The 25,332-nt window shown below is 57.1% G+C and overlaps 1 protein-coding gene across 1 annotated transcript; it reads left to right on the plus strand.

Annotated features, from left to right (window-relative positions):
- The first annotated feature begins 14,379 nt into the window (after window positions 1-14,379).
- LOC137160179 (olfactory receptor 52L1-like) lies at window positions 14,380-15,324 on the plus strand. The gene has a single exon (XM_067558630.1). The coding sequence runs from the start codon at window positions 14,380-14,382 to the stop codon at window positions 15,322-15,324; it is 945 nt and encodes a 314-aa protein (XP_067414731.1).
- Window positions 15,325-25,332: the final 10,008 nt, after the last annotated feature.

The raw sequence follows: 25,332 nt of genomic DNA on the forward strand, positions 1-25,332 counted from the left end.
ATGGAAGAATTTGAGAAGCAATTTGCTAAAGCGGCAAAAACTAAGAGTAAGAAATACTTTCAGTACGTCAGCAGCAGTGGAGCTACTAGATGAGAAAGGTGTGAAGGAAGCTCTCGAGAAAGACATGGTCATCAGAGAGATGCTAAAGGAATTATTTGCATCCTGCTTCATTGCAGAGGTTGGGGAAGAAGGGGTATCTATATCAGAGTTATTTTTGGGGGGCAAAAATCGGAAGCCCTGTCCCACAATGACCAGATGGGATTCACCCAAGAGTTATGAAGGAACTCATATATGAAATTGCAGGACTACTAACTGTGGTATAAACAACGAAAGTCCTGTAGCACCTTAAAGACTAACACATTTCTGTGGGCATAAGCGTTCGTGGGCTGCAACCCACTTCGTCAGTATTTAAGGTGTCACAGGACTCTCCTTGCTTTTGCTGTGTACAGACTAACATGGCTACCCCTCTGGAACTGTGGTACGTAACCTATTGCTTAAACCAGCCTCTGTCCCAGATGACAGGAGGGTACCTAATGCAACACCAGTTTTTAAAAGGACTCCAGAGGTGATCCTGGCAATCACAGGCCTAACTTCAGTACCAGGCTAATTGGTAGAAACTACAGTAAACAACAAAATGATCAGCCACATAGATAAACCCAATTTGTTGGCGAAGAGTCAACATGGCTTCTGTAAAGGGAAATCATGCCTCAGCAGTCTACTTGAATTCTTTAGGGTGTCAACAAGCGTGTGCATAAGGGTGATCATGGGAACATAGTGCACTTAAAGTTTTCAGAAAGCCTTTGACAAGGTCCCTCACCAAAGGTTCTTAAACAAAGTAAGCGGTCATGGGATAAGAGGGCAGGTCCTCTCCTGGATCAGTAACTGGTGAAAAGCCAGGAAACAAAGGGTAGGAATAAATGGTCAGTTTTCAGAATGGAGAGAAGTAGATCGTGGTGTCCCCCAGGGGTCTGAAAGAGGCAGGGGATTGCAGGAGGAGAAAGGAGGGTCCCATAGCTAAGGCAGTTGAATTCTGTCCTAGAGAATTGTGTTCTCCAGTGTGCCCTGGTTGCCAAGAAGGCTAATAACATATTGGGCTGCATTAATAGGAGCATTGCCAGCAGATCGAGGGGAGTGATTATTCCCCTTTATTCGGCATTGGTGAGGCCGCATTTGGAGTATTGTGTCCAGTTTTGGGCCCCCCCACTACAAAAAGGATGTGGACAAGTTGGAGAGAGTCCAGCGGAGGGCAACAAAAATGATCAGGGAGCTGGAGCACAAGACTTATGAGGAGAGGCTGCGGGAACTGGGCTTGTTTAGCCTGCAGAAGAGAAGAATGAGGGGGGATTTGTGCTTGAAAATCTGGGCGAAATCTGCTTTGGTGGGTTAAGCCCCAATTAACGAGAGGCGCGCTACCAGCCTGAACCTGTCCGAGGGGTGTTAACACGAAGTAGGGGGAGCAGTCGCTGGCCTGGCTGACGCCACAGGGGTCTTTTCCGTCTCCAGCATCCCTGCTGTGAGTGGCTGGGGCTCCCCCTGCAATGTGACCAAGTGGGCCCAGGCTAGAATCTGGATACAGAGCCGGGGGCCAATCTGGAGTGAATGCACTGACTCCGACGGAGCCACGTGGAGTTCATGCTAGTGCAACTGAGGTCAGAGCTGCCAAGGGGGTTGGTTACACCAGGAAATACTGAAAATCACCCTAGAAACCCATTTCCCAGAGATCTCCAGCCCAGTTCCTGGCCCGAGTCGCTCACGACCGTCAGAGCCTGGGCTGCGTCTCTGACGCCCTGAGCATCCGGGCTGCTTAGCTCCCCTCCCCCTCCTGCAAGAACAGCTGTGGGTTGCTGAGCTGTGCTTGGTTGCTCTGCCCCAGGAGGTGGGCATGTGGGGCAGGCAGCCAGCCAGAGGGCTCAGAACTGGCAGAGGGCTGGAACGTCTCGCGTCATTGAGATTGGGCTCCTGCCCCAGCCACTCCCGTCACTGTGAGAAATGGCGAGAGCAGGCGATGCTATAAATGACTCTGCGCGTTTCCCTGCCCCAGCCTACGGGCTCAGAGCAGAGTCCCCTGAGGGGGTCCTGGATCCCTCTTCTGCACACGGCTCCTCCTCCGAGCCATGGAGTCTGTCTGTCCGTCTGCCTGCCTGTCTCCTCGGCAGCTAGCTGCCTTCTCTCTCGCCTGTTTCTCTCTCCTACCCAGGCTTGCTCTGTCTCCGCGAATCCCTCTTCCCAGCTGCGCAGTGTCAGGGGACTCCCCTGATCAGCCCCATCGCCGTGACCAGTCTCCCACCGGAGGATTTGTGGGTTACTTACCTCCCCCTTGGCCTGGAGCTCAGCCTGGACAACCGGGGTTCTCCGGGTGGTGGCCGTCTTTCTGCCCACAGGTGCTGCACTTGAATGGACGAGCATCAAAGTTGAATGACCCTCCATTGTTCGCCCTGTGCCACATGCAAGAACTTCTCCTGTTGCCTCCTGTGGGTTTTAGCTCACGGTGGAGGCAAAAGACAGCAGAGAAGGCAAACAAGACTGACATTCATACAATCATAGAAACGGAAGGAAACTCAAAGGCTCATCGGGTCCAGCTCTCTGCTCTGAGGCAGGACTGAGTAAAACTAGACCATCCCTGAAAGGTGTTTGTCCAACCTGTTCTTAAACCTCCAGGTCGGGGATTCCACAGACTCCCTATAATCCTGTTCCAGCGCTTAACGACCCTTCTCGTTAGACATTTTTCCCCAATATCCAACCGAAACCTCCCTTGCTGCAAACTAAGCCCATCACGTCTCGTCCTGCAGTTATACAATAAACATTGGGACCTTATTCAGGGGGACAAGGCAATACACCACCTTTATTGTGAATACTAAAACGTTTTACAACAAAAACAATCTGAAATACATTTGCACACACACACAAAGTTCTACAAAGATGAAGTATAGTTACTGGCCTCACTTGCTCGTGTTAGTCCACTGGCCAAGTGGCGAAGACACAAGGGAGGGAGCAGGGGTGCGCACTGATGCTCGTGGAGGACGCTTGTGGAACCAAACCCAAGGTCCTCACCTTTTTGTTCCCTTTTATGCCATTCTGTGGGTTTTGCTTAGTCATGCTGCAGCTGTCTTGGTGTGACTATTAATCACCCATATTCTGCGAGCATGACCATTGCTGTTCTTTATTACAGGTCAGTTTGTTTTGGGTTTTTTGGGTGGATCCCAGGGTTCTCAGCGTTGGCATTCTTTAGCCATCTGGGTCGTAAAAGGTGTTATGTTCACCCGTTTACACATTTGAGGCTAGCACCTTTTCTTGTTACTCCTTGGTCTGACACACACCCATCACTCATTCAGGTATTGACACACTCATTTTTTAACAATCACTTCAAACTTGTAACTGGAAGATGCAAGTGCTTTCAGAAACAATCACATTTCTTTGTATGTGAAGCATTCACTCCTCTTATAAAACACCATGTGTTTTAGACCATTTGCTGACATTACATAAACAGTGATTTTAAAACACCTACTTCAACAATAGCAACAGTTTCACAGGATGGTCTTTGGTAACGTTACAAACAGGATAATCAGTGACTAGCTGTTAGTTTTGGAACAGATCACCCTACATTCCCAAAAGGCAACGCCACACAGAAACGGCTGTGGTGGGTTGTCACGTACCGAAAGAACAAGGACATTTCACATAGAATCAATAGAACAGAATCAAGCTGTGGGCCTGCACTGCCTTCAGTGGACAAGGTGAAGAGTTGTTCACCGTCCTCTTCATAACAGCCTTTTACGTGTCTGCAGACTGTTAGCAGGTCCCCGCTCAGACATCTCTTCTCTAGACCAGCGGTTCTCAAGCTTTTTGTACGGGTGGCCACTTTCTCGCAGCAAGCCTCTGAGTGTGAAATTGAAAACACTCTGTTTTATATCTGAGCCTATGTTAAACGCTACATTTAAACCCTAGTGCTGAAAATGAGTGTATCTTCTCATACCGCTTCTGGCTGGGCTCAGAGCTCATAGCTTCCAGGGTGGCAGGGCTTGTGGTCGACAACCCTGTCGTGGCGGGGCTCACAGCTTGCGACTCCCACATAGCCAGGTCACGACTCCTGGAGGGGTCCCGATCCCCAGTCTGAGAACCAACGCTCTAGACTAAACACCTCCAGCTCTTTCCGCCTTTCCTCCTAGGCCAGCTTTTCAAACTCTCTTATCAGTGCTCTCGTCCTCCCGGTGACTCTCCAGTTTGGTCACATCTTTCTGAAAGTGCGGCTCCCAAAACTGGCCACAGGACTCCAGGTGAAGCCTCACTGGTGCCGAGTAGCGCAAGGCAATGACCTGCCGTGTCTTACACACAACACCCCTCTTAACACACCCCAGAGTGCCCTTAGCCTTTTTCACACTTTTGACCATCATTCACTCTGTGATCCACGACAACCCCCCCGATCCTTTTTAGCAGCACAACCAGCACATCAGTTATTCCCCGTTTTGTATTCAAAGGAGTCTGCAGCCTGACACAGACACGCACAGCAAAGCCCCAGGATTCATAAACTGGCCCTAGATAGATCCCCAACTCATCGCACGGGGCACCTGCCTGGCTCTGTGACGCTCTGCCAGGCTTCGCATGGCCACCCAGACAAACACGTCCCACCTGTCAGCACAGTATCCAGAGAAGCCAGTGACTAGGACGCCTGTGCACCACCTCTGGCTACTCTCCTAGCAGAGTCTGCAGGGAAGGGGTTAGTCTCTGGTTTGTGCTTAGCTGCTGTGTCCATTCTGGGATGCTGGGAAGAGAAAGGCTCCTGGCGGATGCTGGGCCCCTGGTGGGAATCTCACTCAGAAGCATCACAGACAGTCCTCTGCACTACGCTTCTCAGAGGTGGGCTTCAGCTTCCCCATTCGTCCGGTGACTCGTCCCTGGGGGCGGCAGCGATGAACTGGGCAAGTCCATGTCTGTGCCATCCCGGGCTGGGACGTGGGCTCTCCTGGCCGTGTTGCTTCAAACCGTTCAAAGCAAAGTCGTCAGACGCGTGTGAGAATGAACTAGTGAATACCGGGGTGACTTGTGCCCCCAGACCTGCTCTTTGGGGAGGGCTTTGTGCGAGATTAAACTCCGTGTTATGTGCAAAGGATGCTAGGATGTATTCGATGGCAAGAATGGAAGCCACTGAAGTTGCTTATTTAAAGTAGGCTTTGCAATGTGTTGGAGGCCTGGTCGCTGGCATGAATGCCTGACCTAAGGTCGTAAGATTTAGCAATAGGAAGCTTGTGATAAACAAGCAAACCGCAAACGCCCACTTTGTGCCAGAAACGATGGTGTTGTAGGGACGTTTTGGTATTTAAAGCACGGAACAAAACAACATGAACCTATCACCCCCCCGAGAACTGTGCAGACCCAAATAGCTTCCGATAAGTCAGCACCTAATTATGGTCGCCTGGAATAACAGACGTGGGCAGAGGGCGGGAGCGGATGAAATATGGTCCCGGACATGGGGTGTGCGTGTGTGAGGACAAGGAGGTTGTACAAGGCGTGGCAAAGCAAACCCTCCCTGGGGACGCTGGGCAGGCAGCCTGCTGGAAACAGGATTGCCCCCGCTCCCCACCACCACTTATGCTGCTTCCTCCACCGACTGTTTTTCTGTCTGTGGTCTCTGAAGAACTGCGGGTGTGCACTGGTCGGAGGGGTTACTTTACTGCTTGTTGCATTGCCGTATTTATTCATCTGCTTCTATTTATTTTTCGGTCAGTGCAATTCTGCCTGTTTGTATGGAACTAAGTGAAAGTCTCCATGTCTCTGTGTGGGTCACACACTGGTCTCACTTCCAATGATGGCACGTAGCCACCCCATTAAAGAACTTGTTGCCAGGGACTTGTGCAAGTTTGCACCTGATGCAATTAAAAGCTACCGCTGTGACACGCCTCAAGACGGGCAGCACTGTACACTGTACACTGTCCGTTTAATACTGACACTTCCTTTCCCTGGGCTTTTCAGAGGCAGGGTGGGTTTATTTAACCTTACGTCCTTGAGACAAATTCGTCTCTCTGCCCCCTGGGGCCCTGGTGTATAAACAGTCTGAGCCGCGCCGATGCTGCGCTGGCTGCAATGGGAGTTGGAAAATCTCAGCAGCTCATGAGGGACCTGGAGGTTTTGCCTCTAAAATAACAGGAGTGGAGCCGTGTCATGCTGCCCCCAGGGTCAGTACAGCTGTTAATCGCCAGCTAAGTGCAAGCAGAACTAGTCTCTTCTTTCTGTGCTTTCTTTGTTCCCAGGGTGGATCCTTCTGTACTCCAGGGTCGTTTATTGGCACTTTAGGATTGTTGATAGGCATTCTTCGGCCTTCAGGGGCAGGATGGGGCAGTCCGTGTCTTTCCTCCCCTGTCTGTTGTCAGAGCAGTTTAAGCTGGTGTCTTTCTATGCCCTGCGCACGCATTCCTCACACACACACACACACACACACACACACACACACACACACACACACACACACACACACACACACACACACACACACACACACACACACACAGAATTCTTCAAGATCTTTCAGGTTCAATAGTGCAAGTTTCAGGAACAAGAACTAGCAGGCTGGACTCCACTTACGCCCCACTAAACACAGCACCATTATCATAACAGTAAAAGAAAAATCTCTCTCTGCCTCTCTCTCACTGACACAATCGAACCAGGCGTCTGCATCGGATCTGTTTGCCCAGCTCCTGGGGAGGGCTCACAGCCGGGCCCCTCGGCGAGTGGGGCACCCAGGGCTGTGAAGCACCTTGCTGGCATCTCCCTTGTGCGTGAGCCGTGAGCTCCGTCTCAGCCACTCGAGCCCTCTCCCGTGGGCGAGGCCAGTCAGGCCGGTTGGCCGTTGACGCCCCCCAAGCCCTGAGTCTGTTCAGTGTGCCCCCGTGTGGTAGCCAGCCCCAGACCACTGGCTGCCCAGAGAAATCCCAGACCCTCTGGTCCCAGAGGAGTCGTGCCCCTCGGTTTACCAGTTCTCCCATAGCCCACTGCTGCTGCGCCACTCCCTGGTATAGGCAAACCAAAGGCAATGCCCTGGAGGAAGGGAGTCAGATAGAAACAAGCGCGAGGGAGGGGAGCAAATGGCCACATACAAACAGAACCAGAAAATGCCAGCGAGGGCCGCGGCCTGTGGACGGTTCCCTTTCCTCGCTGGCCCCAGGGGCCTTAAGCCAGTTGTTCAGGCCGTGCCCGGCTCCGCAAGGGGCCTCCTTAAGGAACGGGTGCCGTGTCTCTCTGCACCCCGTGAGCGACTGAATCAGTCTGTTGTCTGGGTTCACAGGCTGGGCCAGCCTCTGTCTGCTGGTACGTTCCAAGGGGCTGCCGGTTCTCCATGGGGCTGTGGCGGTGGGGGACAATGAAGCGATGCGTTGGATAGCCGGCTAGCCCGGGAGAGGTGGCAATCCCTCCCCCTGGCGGGGCCGTGACCGAGAGGCCTGGCTCCTTGGTGATGCACTGCACCCCAAGGCCCTCGGGGCGAAATGCTCATCATCCCTGGAAGATCACACAGCTCCCGGGGACGCAGTGTTCCGGCTGGCCAGCCAGCGAGACCCTCCTAGCCACCGCCTCACACCCAGAACTCCATGGCCTCTGGAGGGTCCCTGCTCTGCGCCTCGCCGGTCCTAGAGGGATGTCCCGCTCTCTGGTGCACTGGTGAAGGGAGCCCAGCTCTCCCAGAGATCCAGGCGGCTCTGTCTACCCGACCTGGCCCCACCATTGTTTACCACTTACCAGGTTCGGTCTCATTTGCAAAGGGCACCCTCAATGGTTTTCTAAAGCGTCGCTACAGATCTCACCCAGCACTGGGCCCAGAACAGAGCGTTGCGGGACACCACCAGAAACGCCCCCCTCCCCCCCCCGCCCCCCACTTACAGTTACTTTGTGCGACCTCATAGGCAGTTTTTACCCCATTTGAAAGGGGCCACATTAACTTGGGATAGTCCTAATTTTGTAATGCAAACGCTGTGCGGGAGTAAGTCACGATCCTGGCAGAATCGAAGTCTGTGTGGTCAGGGCTGTTATTCTTCTCAGCCAAACCAGTGATCGCAGCAAAACACGACAGCCGGTTTGTTTGACGAGCCCCATTGTGCACAAAGCCGTGCTGATCAGCATTCACTATGCCGTCCTTCACACCTTCACTGAGTGCATCTCCTATCGCCCGGGCCAGGGTTTTTCCTGGGCTCAGGGTCAGGCTAACCGGCCTACAGGTACCTGTGCATCTTGTTTATCTTTCTAAAATATTGGCACAGCACTGGCTTTTTTCCAGCCCTCTGAAACTTCCACAGTGTTCCAAGATTTATAAAAAAAATCAACATTAATAGCTGAGAGAATTCCTTGGCCAACTCTTTTAATACTCTTGGGTGCAAGTTGTCCTGCAGAATTTGAAAAGATTGTGTTATTCCACTGAATTATTGTTAACCTTTCAGCAGACGGTTTCTAGTGCAAGGCTAGCTGGCCACTGCCTGCAGAATTACGGCAGGATCAGCATCCCTGCCACCAGGCATATAGGTGGCAGCCCCAGGACCGCAGACGCCAGGGTGGACAGAGGTTCGGCTACCAGATACCTAGGCAGATGCATTTCGCACCCCGAACAGGAACTAGAGTGTGAATTTATTCTTAGCCCTTTCGTCCTCAGGGAGGCATTTTGCTTTCAGAAACCGCTGGCGTCCCCGGTGATTCTCAGCTCATGTGGAGACACTGCTGGGATTTGCTGACCTCTATTTATAAGCATCCCCGTTGTAGCTAGCCTGGCAGATGGGCCTGTCCCCGGCTTGTGTTCAGAGCTGTCTTGCTGAGCCGGGGGGACTTGGCGGGATAACTAACAGGTGGGTGCCGGCAGTCACAGCCGGCTGAGCGAGCAGTGGGAAGCAGCCGTCCGTGTGTGCCTGGGGGGAGCAGGAACCATGCATGTCGGTTTCGCTTGCAAGGCCCAGGGAAACATCTGTGGGGGGTTAGGAAGAGCGTTTATTTCCAAAGAGAGCGCACAAACGCAAGTTAATACATGGACAACTTCAGACAGCACCTGCCTTCCACCAGGGTTCTGTGTGTGTGTGCGGCTGTGTGGTGTGTGCATGTGCACACGCTGGGTGTGTGTACTGTGTGTGCACGTGTGCATTGTGACTGTGCATGCATATGTTTGTATATTGTGTGTGCACGTCTGTGTGCCTACTGTGTGTGTTGTGACTGCTGTGTTTGTATATTGTGTGTGCACATGCACTCTGTGTGTGTGTGTGTGTATTGTGTATGATGTGTGTATTGTGACTGCTGGGCATGTGTGTGTTTGTATATTATGTGTGTGTGTGTATGTGTGTGTGTGCACAGGGATAATGTGGTGGCAGGAAACTCCAGGTTGTTCACCTTGGCAGGGCAGGGCAGGGAGCTGCGGGCAGACGAGCCCCAGAACACGAGCGATCACAACGGTCCCTTTGGCCCTGCAGTCCTGACTCTGAGATGAGCCCAGCGCCACGTCCCGTCACGGGGGCAGAATGATGCAGAGAGAGGCACCCCCCAGCTCACCCCGTAGTGACACAGTCCTGGTTCAGTTCTGCTGCTCTCCCAGGTGCAGGGGGGGCTGGAGAGGGCGCAGAAGAATGCGACAACAACAGCGTGTATTTACTGAACCAACCTCATGGGGTGCCCCCGTCGGCCTGCTGTGAGAGAACCGGCACGGCCATACATGCACAGCTCGAAAGGGGGGCAGCAGCCTCATGAGGAAGGAGCCACCGGGGGGAGAGAGGGCCAGACACTGCAAACTCGGGTAATAACCTGTCTGCTTAAAACCTCCGGGTTTGGGGCCCGTCAGCCAGCACAGGTTTGTGCTCCGAGCAGCGTCCAGCCGCTGAGCTGCTCTGGCTCGGAGCACGTGGGGCTGACGTGTAATTATGGGGGGAGGGAAAACCTCTTGTGAACTGAGATGCGTTTTGTGACTGGACAAACAGACAGAACAGAACATCGCCATGAATTGCCCAGGGTTCCCCGGCCGGGCTGGGAAGAGCTGCCTCGCCCAGATGGCAGGGTCCTGTGACAGTGCAAAGCTTGCACAGCCAGCAGATGGCAAGCTCTCTCAGTGCACAGCACAGAGAAAAGTTCCCGAGGGCTAGCGTGTTAGTCTGTGTACAGCAAACACACCGAGAGTCCTGCAGCACTGTAAAGACTGACACATTTAATTTCTGCAGGCAGAAGCTTTCGTGGGCCGTAACCCACTTTGTCAGATGCAAGGAATAGCAATCAGAGAGGAGGTGTATATATATATATATATACATTCAAGGGTGAGGAACAACAATGGGGAAGTTAGGTATGAGCAAAGTCCATTCGCTTAGAGCAGACGAGGCCTATTCACAACCGTTGATTAGAAGGTGCGAATGTGTGAACAGTGACAATTACTTCTTGTACCAGTCTCTGTTCAGACCCAGTCTGACTGCGTCACATTTGCAGTTCGGTTCCAGCTCCGCAGTTTCTCGCTGCAGTCTGTTTTTGAAGTATGGCAACTTTCAAGTCAGCTACAGAGTGTCCTGGGAGATTGAAGTGCTCTTCGACTGGTTTATGGATGTTGCCATTTGTTATGTCTGATTTGTGTCCATTTATTGTTTTGCGCAGTGACAGTCCGGTTTGGCCAATGCACACGGCAGAGGGGCGTTGCTGGCACAGGATGGCATATATGACATTAGTAGATGTGCAGCTGAATGAGCTCCTGATGCTGTGGCTGATGTGGTTAGGGCCTGTGATGGTGTCACTCGAGTCGACGTGCAGGCAGAGCTGGCAACAGGGTTTGTTGCAGGGGTAGGTCCCTGGGTTAGTGTCCTTGTTGTATGGGGTACGGTTGCTGGTGAGTGCTTCAGGTTGGGGGGCTGTCTGTAAGCCAGGATAGGCCTGCCTCCCACGGCTTGAGCGAGTGAGGGATCATCTGCTGGGATGGGTTGCAGATCCTGAATGATGTGCTGGAGAGACGTTAGCTGGGGCTGTAGGTGAAAGAAGAAGGAAAGATGAAGCGTCTCCACGGCCAGGCGTCCCGCTCGCACAGCACCGTAGACGTGCTGACCGCAGGCTGTTTGCCGCGTCGGCGCAGCGCAGCGCAGCGCTCAGGACAGGACACGCTGCCTCGCTGGGTTTTCGATGGCTCCTTCCCTTGTGTAGAGACACGGGGGGGACCATCGCTGCTGGTTTTCATTCGCATTGTGACATAGGCGCTGCGTGGCCGGAGTCGGGGATCGGGCGAGGCACACGGGGCCAAGAGAGCGCAGCGTCCACGCTCTGTACGTGGCGAGAACACAGACGTGGGCGCATGGGAATGTGATTGCGCTCAGTGTAATCAGCTGCCATGCCAGCACACCTGCCGCGTAGCCCGTGTGTAGGTGTCGCGTTTAGCAGACGCAGGCGCAGCTTCTCCCAGCCCAGTGTGAGACTAAGCGAGGAATCTCCCTAGCTCGGAACACGCCCGGGGCCCATCTACTCACGTATCCTGTCACAGACAAGCAGCCAGCACCGGGCGCCTCTGAGGCCAGGGTCAGAAGCTCTGCAGGTCTGGGCTAGCCAGCCCAAGGAGAGTTTGCAGCTGGGCGGTGAGTGGGCGAAGGGCCCGGGCTGAGAGTTGGCGGTTGGTATATACCCGGATCCAGGAGGCCTTAGAATCCAGAGCTGCCAACTCTCATGATTTTGTCGTGGGTCTCATGGTGATTATTGCTTCCTTAAAGCCCCGACTCCTGGAGTCCAGTGGATGCGTGCTGATTGCAGCATTCATTCTTAAAGAAAAAGCAACTTTCTAGCCCTCGTGGCGGTGGAGAAAGCTTCACAGCGTGACCCCTAAAGGTGCAAGAAGCAGAAGGCAGGTAAAAAGAACACCACATTGATTATCGCTACATGATCTTGGGATTTTAAAGCCAATCTCCTGATTTGTGGTGAGCCTGACTCATGATTTTTGGACATTTGGGGCTGGCGAAACTAACCTGTTGTCCCACGGTCCCAGGCCCCTCTCTCTTGGCAGCTGTATTGTGCCAATGGCCGTGAGTTCTGCCTGCTTCACCAATGCATCAGCTCGTGTCTCGGAGGAAACGCTTGCTCCGTCTTGGGATAAAAACGGCCGGAAAATGGGAGGCCGTTTGTCGTCCCTCTGTGTCCGAGCCTGGATACTTTCCATGCGTCGGCGAATGCGGCGATGGTGCAAAAGGGGTGGCAGCCCCTAGAGAATGACCACACCAGGAAACATCCGGGCAATTTCCCTGGCCCATTCGCTCCTTCACCCCTCTGCCGACAGTGGCAGGCAGGGGCCAGCCAGTGACAGTCGAGAGGGGAGGATTGCAATGGGGGCGCCTGCCCATACCAACCCCTCCAGCTCATCTCACCCCAGGGCCACGGATGCGCCCCCAGATGGGAGAAGCTTCGTGCCAGTCCTGCTCTGGGCCAGCCGTGTCTGCGGCACGTGTCCGGCGTTTCGCAGTGAGTTGCCACGCGGCCGAGCTGGCGCAGGGGAGTGGGGATGGGCTAGGCAGCTTCTCCCAGCTAGTCAGCAGTGAGCGGAAGCTGTCGCTGCCCGGGGCCCTCTGTGAGGGGAGCGGGCTGCTCTGAGTCCAGGACAAGAGAAAGCCCCTCTCCACCACCACTGGACCTGAGTGGGCCCCTTGCTGGCAGTCTGCATGGAGCAAACACATCCGCCGGGACCTCGCTCTGAGCTCTGAAGCGGGGAGACCCCAGACTCCTGGGGCCCCCCCAGAGATCTGACAAACTGCTTCCAACCCAGACTGCCCTCTCCATTACACCCCTTCCTGCAACGGGTTCTGGGCCTCTCCGGGAACAAGGGGGCCAAGTGCTCTGGGAGTTCAACTCAGCCCCCCGCTCTGCTCCCAGCGCATCAGCCGTGAAACTCCCCTTAGCGTCAGCGGGAGCAGAGAGGCACCAGGGCTGGACGCGCTCGAAGCGCTGACCCCGTGAGCTCCCGGACTGAGCGGCTGTGGAGTCCTGGCCTGCCCCTCCTGAAAGCTCTGCTCCAGCTTACCGGGTGCAAGGCAGGGGTCCCTGGGTGGGATTCTCTGGCCTGGACTAGACAGGACCTCAGCCTGGAGGATCTAATGGCCCCGTCTGGCCTTAACGTCTCGGAATCTGTGGCACTGTCTCATCCTTCTGCCCAGCGCCTAGATACAAAGGTGATGCAGTCAGGGCTGGCCCTGCTTGGAGCAGGGGGTGGGACTCGATACCTCCCGAGGTCCCTTCCACCCCTCATCTTCTAGGATGCTCTGAGTGTGACGCTGAGGTCCGCTGGCGAAGGGTCCCCTGTTCTTTGCAAACAACCCTCGGCTCAGCCCTGACAAACTCGCTGCACCAAACACATGGCTTGCAGAGCATTTCTCCATCAAGCGTAGCCTGTGAGGTAGCTACAGCAAGCTCAGAACATGTCAAGCGTCATTACCCTGGCGAGGTGTCTGTACGGGGCAGAGAAGGAATATCGTATTGATACTGACTGTCTGCTTTATGGACTGGTAGTCACCAGGGACTAGTGTGTCTCGTGGATGGGCCATTCCGGCAGGAGGGCATTGCCATCCCGCCCTGTTTAACCAGCGATTCAGAGCAAGGCTCCATGGTCCAGCCACATTCCCCGCCGGGCGTCTCAGTGGGAAACCATCACGGCCAACTGCGAACAGTTGACACGGGCTGGCGGTAAGGAAGGTGCGTTGCCACAGGCAGAGAATCCCCCGGCCTTCGTAGAAAGACCGCCGGCTGCTCCGCTGTGACGCAGAGGAGGGAGAAGCACGCTGGATGCTTTCACCGAGGAGACATCGTGACGAGCGAGAGATTCTCATGAAAGGTTGAATCCTGGTTCCTGCCAAGCCATGCCAGCGCTGCAGCAGCCTGGCCGCTGGGGAGCTGGGCGGGAGCCTCCTTTCTTCGCCAGCGAGAAGTGTAGCCCCAGGTGTGCACGTTATGATTTTGTTTCGCCTTGTAACCAGTCGTGTCCGCCACTCCCTCTTGTTCTTTTTCAAATAAACCGGCTTCTGTTCTCTGACAAGGACTCACAAGGCTGGTGTGTAACCCAGGAGTGATGGGGTACGGGAAACTGAGACACACTGCCTCTTGGGGGGGCAGAGGATCCGGGATGTCTGCCAGTAGCCAGTGTCTGGGGCTGGGTATCACGGGGGAAGGATTCAGAGGGATGTTCTCCTGCCCGGCAAAGACAGGGCTGGCCTGGCGTGGAGGAGAGGGCTGGAGTGGCTGAAGGCAGGTGGATGACAAGGGGAACCCCGAGACCCATCCCAGGGAGCAGCCGTAGAAATCTCCGCGCTGGCAGACAGCCAGAGGCGCAGCCGTTCTGTGCACGCACAAGGGCGTCACACTCTCTTCTCATTGCCTGCAGGTCGCGAAAGCTGCGCTGCCCGCGTGGGACGCGGCCCTCAGCGCATCATGTCACCCGTCAATAACGGCAGCATCAGGCCTCTCGTTTTCCTCCTGGTCGGCATCCCGGGGCTGGAAACCGTGCAGCACTGGATCGCGGTCCCGCTGTGCTCCATGTATATCTTGGCCCTGCTGGGGAACTACACTATTCTGTTCATCATCAGGACAGAGCCCAGCCTGCACCAGCCCATGTACCTCTTCCTGGCCACGCTGGCCGTCACCGACCTGGTCCTGGCCATGTCCACCCTGCCCAAAATGCTGACCGTCTTCTGGTGGGGCCCCCGGGAGATCAGCTTCCACGCCTGCCTCACCCAGATGTTCTTCATCCACGCCTTCTCCGCGGTGGAGTCGGGGACCCTGGTGGCCATGGCGCTCGACCGCTACGTGGCCATCTGCAACCCCCTCCGGCACGCAGACGTCCTGAAAATCGCCATGGTGGCCAAGATAGCGCTGCTGGTCCTCCTCCGGGGGCTCGTGCTGCTCGCCCCCTTCCCCTCGATGCTCAGCAGGCTGCCTTTCTGCCAGTCCCACGTCATCCCCCACTCCTACTGCGAGCACATGGCCGTGGTGAAGCTGGCCTGCGCGGACACCACGGCCAACGCGACCTACGGCGTGACCGTGGCCCTGCTGGTGGTGGGGCTGGACGTCACGGCCATTGCTCTGTCCTACGTCATGATCCTCCGGGCCGTCTTTGGCCTCCCGTCCAGCGAGGCCCGGCTCAAGGCCCTCAGCACCTGCACGGCCCACGTCTGCGTCATCCTCATGTTTTACGTCCCCGGCTTCTTCTCCTTCCTGGCTTACCGCTTCGGCCAGCACATCCCCCACCACATCCACATCCTGCTGGCCGACCTCTACCTTCTGGGGCCGCCCACGCTGAACCCCATCGTGTACGGGGTGAAAACCAAGCAGATCCGCAGGCGGGTATTCAGCCTCTTCTACGGCAGGGGCAGCTGAGGGCGGGAGGGAGGCTGCTGTCAGCGCTCTTCTACCGCTGCCAGGCAGTAACAAACCCCGCATCGCTATCCACCATAAACCAATCGGTCAGTGGCACCGGGAACCCGCAGGGCGCTTTACGGCCGGAGGGGAAGCCGTGCGAGCTGCTCCCTTCGAACAAAGAGCTGAGGCAGCGAACCAGTCTGCCACGCTGTGACGGCGTGACGATGTTCGTGGGGTTTTCATCTGAGTGCTGGGCGCGTGCCTCAGTTTCCCCGTCTGTTACTCATGTATTTCGGTGATGGGACCCGGGGGTGTGATCATGGCAGAGGCCACTAGAGGGCGGATGAGTCTTTCCCAGCCACGCGTCCGCAGACCTGGCCAGGACCCCCTGCCCTGGCCCAACCAGTTCTTACAGGTGGAGACCAAGAGGAGGGGCCACCTTGCCCGGGAAGGAGACAAGCAGGGGGGAGAGGCCAGGGGACAGCTCTGGGGGGCTGGCTGGCTGGCTGGAAGAGGCCAGGTCCCCTGTGCGGGGTCCGGGGAACACGGCCCAAGAGTGGGGATCTGGGGCTCTCCAGCTGGTCGCCGCTGTAACTTCGAATTCATCTGCTGACAAGTTCTCTCTGCGCTGTGATCCCGGGATCTAATAAACCCTCCTGACCCCCAGGCTGGCTGCGAATCGCTTCTGACTGCAAGGCGGGTGCATGGCCCCTGTGGGGGCGTGTAGGGCTCCCCAGAGTCCTGGAAAGGGGACCCGGAGGGAGATCTCAGGTGGAGCAGGGGGGCTGGACCCTCCAAAACCAGATTCAGGAGGCGCCTGCCCTGGTGTGTGGAGACCCGGGGGGCAGCCTCTGAGCGCTCGTGTCCCGCCTGGCTGTGCCCGAGCGGTTCCTGGGGGACTCCAGCACACGGGCGCCGTAGAAACACCTGGTCAGAGCCAGTCCCTGCCCCAAAGAGAGCCCTCCAACCGGACAAGGGCAGGCCGGGGAGGGAGGGAGGGAATACCGTTGTGCCCCGTCACAGCCGGGCTCTGCGTCCCAGAGCGACACGGGGACCTGCCCAAGGTCTGAAAGCAGCTCTCCCGTGTCCCAGCCCAGCCCTGCGGCCACACGCCCATCCGCCCCGGCCGGCGGGGCTCCTGGGAGGCTGCGAAAGGCAGAGCAGCTCGAAGAGGCGGGTTCAGGGGGGATTTCCCGGAGAAAGAGGCAATGTGGTGGGTGCGGCGAGGAGAGAGGAGCTGAGCCAGGCGAGGGGCAGCGCCAGCCTGTCTGTCTGGGCACTCAGCTGAGGAAAGACGCCCTGACAGTGAGCGTGGGGGAGGAGGCCCAGAGGCGCTGGGAGCAGACGGGAGCTGCAAGGTCTGAGGCTGGGACAGGCGTGAGTTTAGGCAGGGCTGGAAGGGTGGCTGTCCATGCAGCAGCTGGCAGGACGCCCCCGACCCCAGGGAGACACAGTCACCGGCAGGGCCCAGCCTTACAAGTAGCCGTGAGCACACTGAGGCTCCGGTGCTCAGGCCTAGAGGGTCGAGTGGGTTTGATAGCCGGAGATGCCCTCTGAGCCTCTATTTTATCGTGCTTGCGCCAGCCCCGCGAGCCCAAGGCCTGTCCTGGGGCCGTCTCTGCAGGACACCACTAACGTCCGCTCCTGCCCGGACCCCATCGCCCACCCCCGCCCCCCGTCTCTCCCCTCCCACCACGCCAGAAGAAACCCCTTTGTCAGCCCCGCAGGGCCCAGCTACCCTGCAGCTGGGAGCCAGCCAGGGCATTGTCACGCTGGGCCTGAAAAACCTCTGAGGATGGAGATTCCCCCACCTCCCTAGTAACCCATTGCAGTGCTTCACCACCCTAATGTCCAACCTAGACCTCCCCCACTGCAACTGGAGACCGTTGCTCCTTGTTCTGTCACCTGCCACCACTGAGAACAGCCTAGCCCCATCCTCCCTGGAACCCCCTTTCAGGTAGTTAAAGGCTGCTATCAAATCCCCCTCATTCTTCTCTTCTGCAAACTAAACAAGCCCAGTTCCCTCAGCCTCTCCTCATAAGTCCTGTGCTCCAGCCCCCTCATCATTTTTGTTGCCCTCCCCTGGATTCTCTCCAACTTGTCCACATCCTTTTTGTAGTGGGGGGCCCAAAACTGGACACAATACTCCAAATGTGGCCTCACCAATGCCGAATAGAGGGGAATAATCACTTCCCTCAATCTGCTGGCAATGCTCCTCCTAATGCAGCCCAATATGCATTAGCCTTCTTGGCAACCAGGGCACACTGCTGACTCATATCCAGCTTTTATCCACTGTTACCCCCAGGTCCTTTTCTGCAGAACTGCTGCCTAGCCAATTGCTGAGTATGTTTCTGGTACAAATCTGGTACTAGCAGACACGTGTCACGGAGTCCAGCACCGCATTCCTTGCCCTGTGTTCCAGAGGCTGTTTTAAAGGCTTAGGTGGATGCAGTGGAAACGTACAGACCAGTGTCAGGTAGGAGTCGATACCTGCTAGAGAGAGAATCAACGTCAGTCACTGTTTAGTTACCCCCAGGCAGGATGGCCCAAGGATCGAAGACCCCGTTTTCTGTCCGTGGACACTTGAGTGTGTCTAGTGGAGCACTGATTAAAGGGAGCACATTCAAAGCATTTGGGATGACAGAGGAGAAGTTCTAGCCCTCATTCATGAAGGCCATCGTGGATGAACTGAATCCCATGAATGGACCAGTCAGTCAATGAGGTGGTCTGGACTCAGAGAGGACCACAGGCCGGGTCCTCTCGAACAGCTTGGGAACAGCCTCTAGGAGCCCCCTTCAGTGTGCCAGACCCCGTAGGGGCTCACTCTGTCACTGGGGACAGCCCCTTCCCTTCACCGCCTCCTGGGATCGAACCTCGGAGCCGTCAGCCCCCCGGCTACACACCATCAGCCCCCTCAGTGAGTCCACTTGAGCCGGACACCTGAGACGTGCATCCCCAAAGGGAGCAATGCACCCGCACCTTCAGCATCTGCTGGGACGCTCAGCCAGCCCTTGGTTAGCCTAGAGACCAGAAACTTACAGCCTGGGTCAGCCCAGAGCCCTCTGACCCCTCTTTTGTCCCGGTTCAGGAGTCTGCCGCTTCCAGCAGCCCCCACTTAGCAGCGCCCCACCTGGTCCCTCCTCAGCCCTTTGCTCTCCAGAGGGTCTAACACAGCCGGCTTCCTACCGAGGGGTGGGCTACCCACCGTCATTAGCTGCTAGGTGCCAAATGTCTGGGCAATGGGAGCAGCCTTTGTCTTCTCGGTCTCTCCATGGACATGCAGCCCAGGCCTCAGACAGCCAGGCATTCATCGAACCCGCATCTCTGGATGGCTGCAGAGAATAAACAACCTTTTCCTGCCACCTAGTTAACATTGCAGCATATTGGGGAAACTGAGGCACAGGTCATAGTCATACAAAATATGTCAGAACCGTCCCAGTCTGTCACACATGCGAACTCTGCAGAATTAACAGACCAGCACAACACAAAGAGCTTCCAGTCACAACACCTCTGCTAGACAGATACTGAAAGAGGCTAGCAGCAGATTGAGGCAAATTCAGAGGCTCTAGTTAGCTAGTTGTAGTGCATGGTTTTTCTGGCTATACACTGGAATAATACATCTGAAAGATACATGCTGCAGTGGTATCAAGAAATTCACCACCACGACAACTGGCGCTCAGAGGCCCACAATTCCCTGCAGCTGAAATTGTGATGCAAACAAAACAGGATTTTGAGCACATGACCAGAGGCCTGCATTACCCACAAGCAACTGGAGCGGCCGCGAGAACCGTCCAGCGACCAAGAAAACACTGCAGCAGGAAGAGCTGTTCCCTGCTCTTCTGAGCTGCAAATCAACCCTGTTAGTAGTTACCGGCTCAGCTCAGCTCAGCACCCAGGGCCAGGGCAGCTCAGGCTGACTGTGGCAGCCTTGGAAAGGAATCAAGCCTCAAAACGGCCAGATCTGAGGAGAGTAGCAGGATCAAGTGGGAGACCCTGGATCTAGGTCCTGATCCTCTCGGGGTGGGGTGAGGGGACTTGAACCTGGGTCTTTCACGTCCTGGCAGAGAGCTCTATGCATGGCACCGTGGGGTGTCGACACCCCCATTTGGGGGGAAGGGTTTGGCTCCCAACTGCAGGGCGGGTCCATGGCTGTCGATCCCAGGCAGGCTGAGGTGTGTCTGTCTGGTCTGGATTTAGGCACCTGGCTCCCTTGGGAGCAGGGCTTAGGCCACACTCCCCGGCATTTCCTAGCGGCTGGCTTCGGTGGCTCCTCACGCAGCACAACGCCGTTCTCAGGGGCCTGGTGCTACCCGGGCGCTGTACAGGGTGCCGGGGAACCTAACCACATTAGCCAGCCAATCACGAGGGTGCAGGTCTGGGGCACGTCTCCACTGGAGCTAAGTGGTGCGACTCCAGCTGCAGGAGACGGACCCGCGCCAGCTCGGCGCACACGGTCAGTCTCTCTCCTGCTGAGCGCCCTGACCCTGGCCATACGGTCAGCCTCTCTACTGCCAGAGACTCTCCCCCGGGGTTCCTTTGTCCAGCCTGTGTCCTGCAGGGAATTCCAGCACGCCGTTAGAAAGACATCCACGCTGAGTGTAACGCTGTCAGCTGGCGGTAGGTAACTCCCACCGCCCCAGGAAGCTATTTCAGTGGTTAATTCCCCTCCCTGAAAACTGCGCATCTTGCCTCCAGTCTGAGTGTGTCTAGCCGCGTCTGCAGCCCTCGGAGCCTGTCCCGGCTTCGGCTGCTAAACGGAAGAGCCCACGCTAGCAGAGATCTCGCCGGGCAGGTACTCCTAGGGTATGAGCCCAGTCGACTGAACTTGCTGAGTCTGCCGCTCTGAGGCAGCCTTCCAGAGCTTGGCTCAGCCGTGCCACCTTTTCCCTGATGCCTTTCCAGTCACCGGTCTGAAGTGCGGATCCCAGAGCGGGACCCGGGGCCCAGGAATGGGCTCGCCAAAGCGGCAGACAGCGGTAACACCACCTCTCCGCTCCTGCACTAGATTTCCTGCCTCATTCTTCCCAGGATCCCGTCAGCCTTCTGGCCCCTGCACCGGACTGGACTCCCCGGTTCAGCGGGCGTATCCCCCGTTACACGGCCATCCTTCCCAGGCGCTGCGTTCCCGCCCGCGGCCCCTCTCCCCGTCAGGGTGACCCACGTTCCCGGCTCCTCGTGCCCAGGCTGGGTTCCTGAAGCCCTGTGGCCCCACTCCCAGGTCCCAGTCTGCTGCCGGTCTGCCCACGGCTCCCACAGGACTGCTGCTCATCCTCTGAGTGCCCAGCCAACCTGGGGCAGCTGCTGGATCCTGCCCTCCGGTCCAGGGAGCCCTGGGGCCTCGTACAACTCCACACACACCCCCTTTGCTGCCCCGGGGCAGGGGGCGTGAGGACGAGGGGGGAACAGCTGTGGGACGCCGGTGCCAGGCCTCAAACAGCCGCAGCCCCAGGGAAGCTCCTCCCAGGTGCTCTGCTGCCTGGTCCGGGACAGGGCCCAGCACAGCTGCTTCATGCCCAGGCCCCACAGTGCAGAGCCCGCGCCCAGCTCGTGACACATGTTTTACCTAGCCGCAGCCTGAACCTTCCAGCCTGAGCGATTCCTCCTAGACCAAGGAGGCCAGCAACACCGGACAGCCCAGTCACCCCGAGAGCACAGGCCCTGCCTTCGGAAACGGCCGCCGACCGGCTCCCCGGTGCCCAACCGCAGCCCTCACGGCTCGGGCCTGCCGCGGAGGGGGCTGGAGGTGTCGCCGCAGCTGATGGGGCGAGGGCGTGTTCAAGTCTTGGGCCAGCGCCGATGTGGGCCGGGGCCCGGGGCCAAGATCCAGCAGTAGCCAGGTGTAACACACCTGCACGGCGAGGCTCTGTCACTCACTTCGCACAGGCGCAAATGGCAGCGCAAGGAAGGAGGGAACCAGGCCCGTCATCATTATGCTTCAGAGTCAACACCCTTCCCCCCCCCACCGATGAGATTTGTGCAGGCCGGCCACACCTCCTGGTTCCCGGGCACAGCTGAAGTGGGAGCAAAACGCATTGACTTGATCGCTCCCTCTCGCCTGTCCCCGGCAGGTAAACCCGCCGGCAGGAGGAGCGCTGTGTTTGTACAGGGCCTGAGGCAGTGGGGCCCTGATCCTGGCCGGAGCGTACGTGAACTGCCACAACACAAGACAGAAACAATCCTGGTAATTACCCGGCTGCCAGCTGAGTCCCGGCCCGGACTCTTGGGCTCAGGCAAAGGGATGGAACTGGGCTTCTCACCCCCTTTGGCTGCTGTGAAAATCCCAGTCAAGCGATAATACTTTCTTCTTCTAGGGGGCCTTCTGTCCACGGATCCCAGCCCCTTGGGAGACAGTGTGGCCTAGTGGCTGGGGCTGTAGAGAGAGCTGGGTTCTAATCCTGGCTCACCTGTAAACCCGCTGGGGGATAGGAGGCCAGGCCACCCCTTGCCTCTATTTCCATGGTCCTCGTAGAGTGTAAAGCCAGCGGAGCAGGGACCACCTCTCTCTGTGTCTGGGCCGGGCCCTGCTCTGGGCTGGAGGTCTGCAGATTCCTGTGCCAGACTCACCCCCTGCTCTTGGGGGCTCAGTTTGACCCCAAACACCTTGTGATGCGTTGCATGGGGACAGGCATCGCCTGGGAGGTTGCGGTTCTCGTTTGCCACTAGGGGGTGTGCAGACTGTTCCGGGAACGCACGCGAAACCTGCCGAGGGCTCGTAAACGCTGAAAGGACTTGCCTCTGTCCTCCAGAGAGAGCCAGGAGGGAATCCAGCAGCCAGCAGCATCCCGCCCCAGAAAGCCACGCAGGAGGAAAGCGACAGCGCTCTGGCTGGCCTGGGGCAGGGTGGGCCGGTGGTTTCTCTTGGAGGAAAGGGAGCAGCGGTAAAGAGTGAATTCCTGCACAGACTGCTCAGACCTGTCTGCTGCTCCCTTGCGATGCACCCTGCTCTGCGAAGAGCAGCAAGGACCGATCTTTGCTCGGTAACGCCACATGCAACAACAAAGCTGTCCGCAGGGAGGCAGCATGGCCCACAGGGAGATCACGTGACGAGGCCTGCACATGCCTGGCCGCCCCGTCGTGTCTCTTGCTGCCTGACCTTGGGTCAGCCACGGCCCTGCTCTGTGCCTCAGTTTCCCCATCTGGGATAACAGGAGCTGCCATGATGGTAAAGCGCTTACGAATCTACAGCCCAAATGTGCTTCACAGGAGCCAGGCTGTCGTAGGGGTATTGCAAACTGGAACGTCGCACCATGCCCGTTCTCTGAGACAGTGAAGGTTTCATTCCCGCTCACTAAAACACTGCTGGCGTAAAACAGCGAAGGGAATTCGCACAGACACAGAAGCCAGGCCCGGCCCGGTGCCTCTGTGCTAACTCCACAGGAAGAAAGCACAAGTTACTGCGGAGTGGTGCCAAGGGCACAAAGGGCCAAATTCTGCTCTCTGTGAAAGGGGTGTAAATCCAGAGCATTGCCACTAAACTCAGGGGGTGTACTCTGCTTTACCCCCTTCTAAATGAGAACAGGTTAGTCCCGTTGCCGGGGCTAGGAATTGCCAGGCCCAATGGTGCCGGAGCTAGGAATGGCCAGGCCCAGCCGTGACGGGGCTAGGAACGGCCAGGCCCTGAGTTTCCAGGCTAGGAACAGCCAGGTCCAGAGGTGTCCGGGGCTAGGAACAGCCAGGCCCAATGGTGCCGGGGCTAGGAACAGCCATGCCCAGCGGTGCCGGGGCTAGGAACGGCCAGGCCCAGAGTTTCCGGGCTAGGAACGGCCAGGCCCAGTGGTGCCGGGGCTAGGAATGGCCAGGCCCAGCGTTGCCGGGGCTGGGAACGGCCAGGCCCAGAGTTGTCCGGGCTAGGAACGGCCAGGCCCAGAGTTTCCGGGCTGGGAACGGCCAGGCCCAGAGTTGTCCGGGCTAGGAACGGCCAGGCCCAGAGTTTCCAGGCTAGGAACGGCCAGGCCCAGAGTTTTAGGAACGGCCAGGCCCAGAGTTCCCGGGCTAGGAATGGCCAGGCCCAGCGTTCCCGGGCTCTGCCCTGGCACAAATTAAGCGCTGCGTTCAGTCACTGGGTGGCGTGAGACCTTTCTGCACTGGACTGAGGAGCCCATGTTTAAAGATCTGTTCCCCGTGGAGGCACTTGTAGTCTGTGCTCAAGTCACCCCGCAGCCTTCTCTTTGTTAACACAGACAGATCGAGCTCCTGGAGTCTCTCGCTGGAAGGCAGGTTTTCGCATCCTTTCACCATGGTCATGGCTCCCCTCTGACCCCTCTTCAGTGTCTCAACAACCTCCCTGAACGGTGGAGCCCAGCCTGGACAGAGGATTCCAGCAGTGGCTGCACAAGTGCTAAATATGGAGGTAAAATAACGTGTACGTGAGCTTCCCCTGTTCACGCATCCCAGGATCACTTCAGCCCTTTCAGCCGCTACGTCCCGCTGGGCCCCATCTTCAGCTGATTCCCCAAGTCTTTGTCGGAGCGATGGCTCCCCAGGACAGAGTGCCCCAGCCTGTGCGCATGGCCTGCCTTCCTTGTTCCTGGAGCTGTATGTGTACGTACGCTTCTCAAAAAGAAGATGAGAATACACTTGATTACAGGGCATAAGTAACTTCCAGGGGGGAGAACAGCAGGTACTAACGGCCTTTGAACTGTGGAGAAAGGCAGAAGAAGAGCCAGTGGCGGGAGAAAAAGCCCGACACGTTCCCATGAGAAATAAGGCCCACGTTCCTACCAGCGACGCAAACTGCCCAGGGCAGTGGTAGGGTCTCACGGCTGCTGTCGGCCGATCTGAAGGGCAGTTCCTGGGCCCAGCAGAGGAGTACCTGGGTGAATGTTAATGGGGTGTGATATGGGGGGCTGACTGGTGGCTTTAAATGGCCCTTCTGGATTTTAGCTCCGTGAAGCTCTGAGTGAATCGAATGCCCATAAGTTAGCCCAGGACAAGCCAAGATGCTCCCAAGGAGGCCGGGCTTTCAGGGCCCTTCAGTCGGCTCCCATGGTCATAAGAGGCTCTGGAACAGCCCTCGAGCCCCGCGCTGCTGTTCACTGGGCAGTGCTGCTGGGAGCTAGAAATGAAACAATCACGGCTGCCACTTGCAAAGAGCACGTGAGCTCGAAAGGGCACTTGGCCTACAGACATGTGCCTGAAATCAGTGGCTACCCCCAGACTGGGCTAGGGGAATCGTACCCTGGCCGGGAGCTGCTGTAAGGGGAGCACCGTGTGTTAAGGCAGGGGCCTTTGAGCTAGGAAGTCTGGGTTCTCCTCGCCGGTCTGCCCGGGGATTTCTGTGTGAATGGGCAAGTCAGTGCCCCTCTCCATGCCTCAGTTTCCCCATCTGTGAAGTGGGGATGATCAACCACCTACCACCACAGGGGGTGTCCCCCTCAACCCAGGGCGCTTGGGCAATGGCTGTGAGGGCTGCGACAGGCTGGCAGTGCAGAAGGGGGTGGAGGGTGTCTGGTTTTCAGCTCTTTGCTCTGGTTGGTGGGGCTGGGACAGTCTCTTTGCTGCCTTGTGAAATCCAGCCAAGACTCTCACCTGGGGGGGCGCTGATTTTCAGCAAGTGCTGAGCACCCAGCCTCTGAAAATTGGGCCCCGGCCAGCGGTCCCAAACGTGCCTCCCTGAAACGGAAACAGCCCAAACCACCAGCCACTCCTGCAGATCCTCTCTTACGCTATATAACTCGATCCAGCGATCAGTCAGCCCTTCGACTGAGAACTGCCGCTGGGGGGGCAGGGGCGACAGCGGGGGGGGAAATGGGGGGGGGCGATTTCTAGTGAACCCAGTGCCCGGTTCTCAGATAAACTTGCCAAAAAATATTCTGGCTGTTATGTTCCAACCGTGCCCCAGCAGAACGATTTTCTGTCTTGTCAGAATTCTGACACAGCAGAAAAAGCAGCAGCGGCTCCAGGCAGGGCCTTATCTAGCGCTTAGTCATGCTTCTGTTTGCGGAGGCGTCATTATCAAACTGCACCAGCCCAGCAGCCTGCTAAGCTAACGGGGGGGGGGGGGGGGGGGTTGTTTGCAGGGGGTGC

The sequence above is a fragment of the Emydura macquarii genome, unplaced genomic scaffold, assembly GCF_026122565.2.
Source record: "Emydura macquarii macquarii isolate MOO-44397 ecotype Brisbane River unplaced genomic scaffold, CSIRO-AGI_Emac_v2 contig_2170, whole genome shotgun sequence".
NCBI classification, from domain to species: Eukaryota; Metazoa; Chordata; order Testudines; family Chelidae; genus Emydura; species Emydura macquarii.

Bases quoted from the DNA above. Each gene is read 5' to 3' on its own strand.
- LOC137160179 (XM_067558630.1), top strand. From the start codon at position 14,380: ATGTCACCCGTCAATAACGGCAGCATCAGGCCTCTCGTTTTCCTCCTG.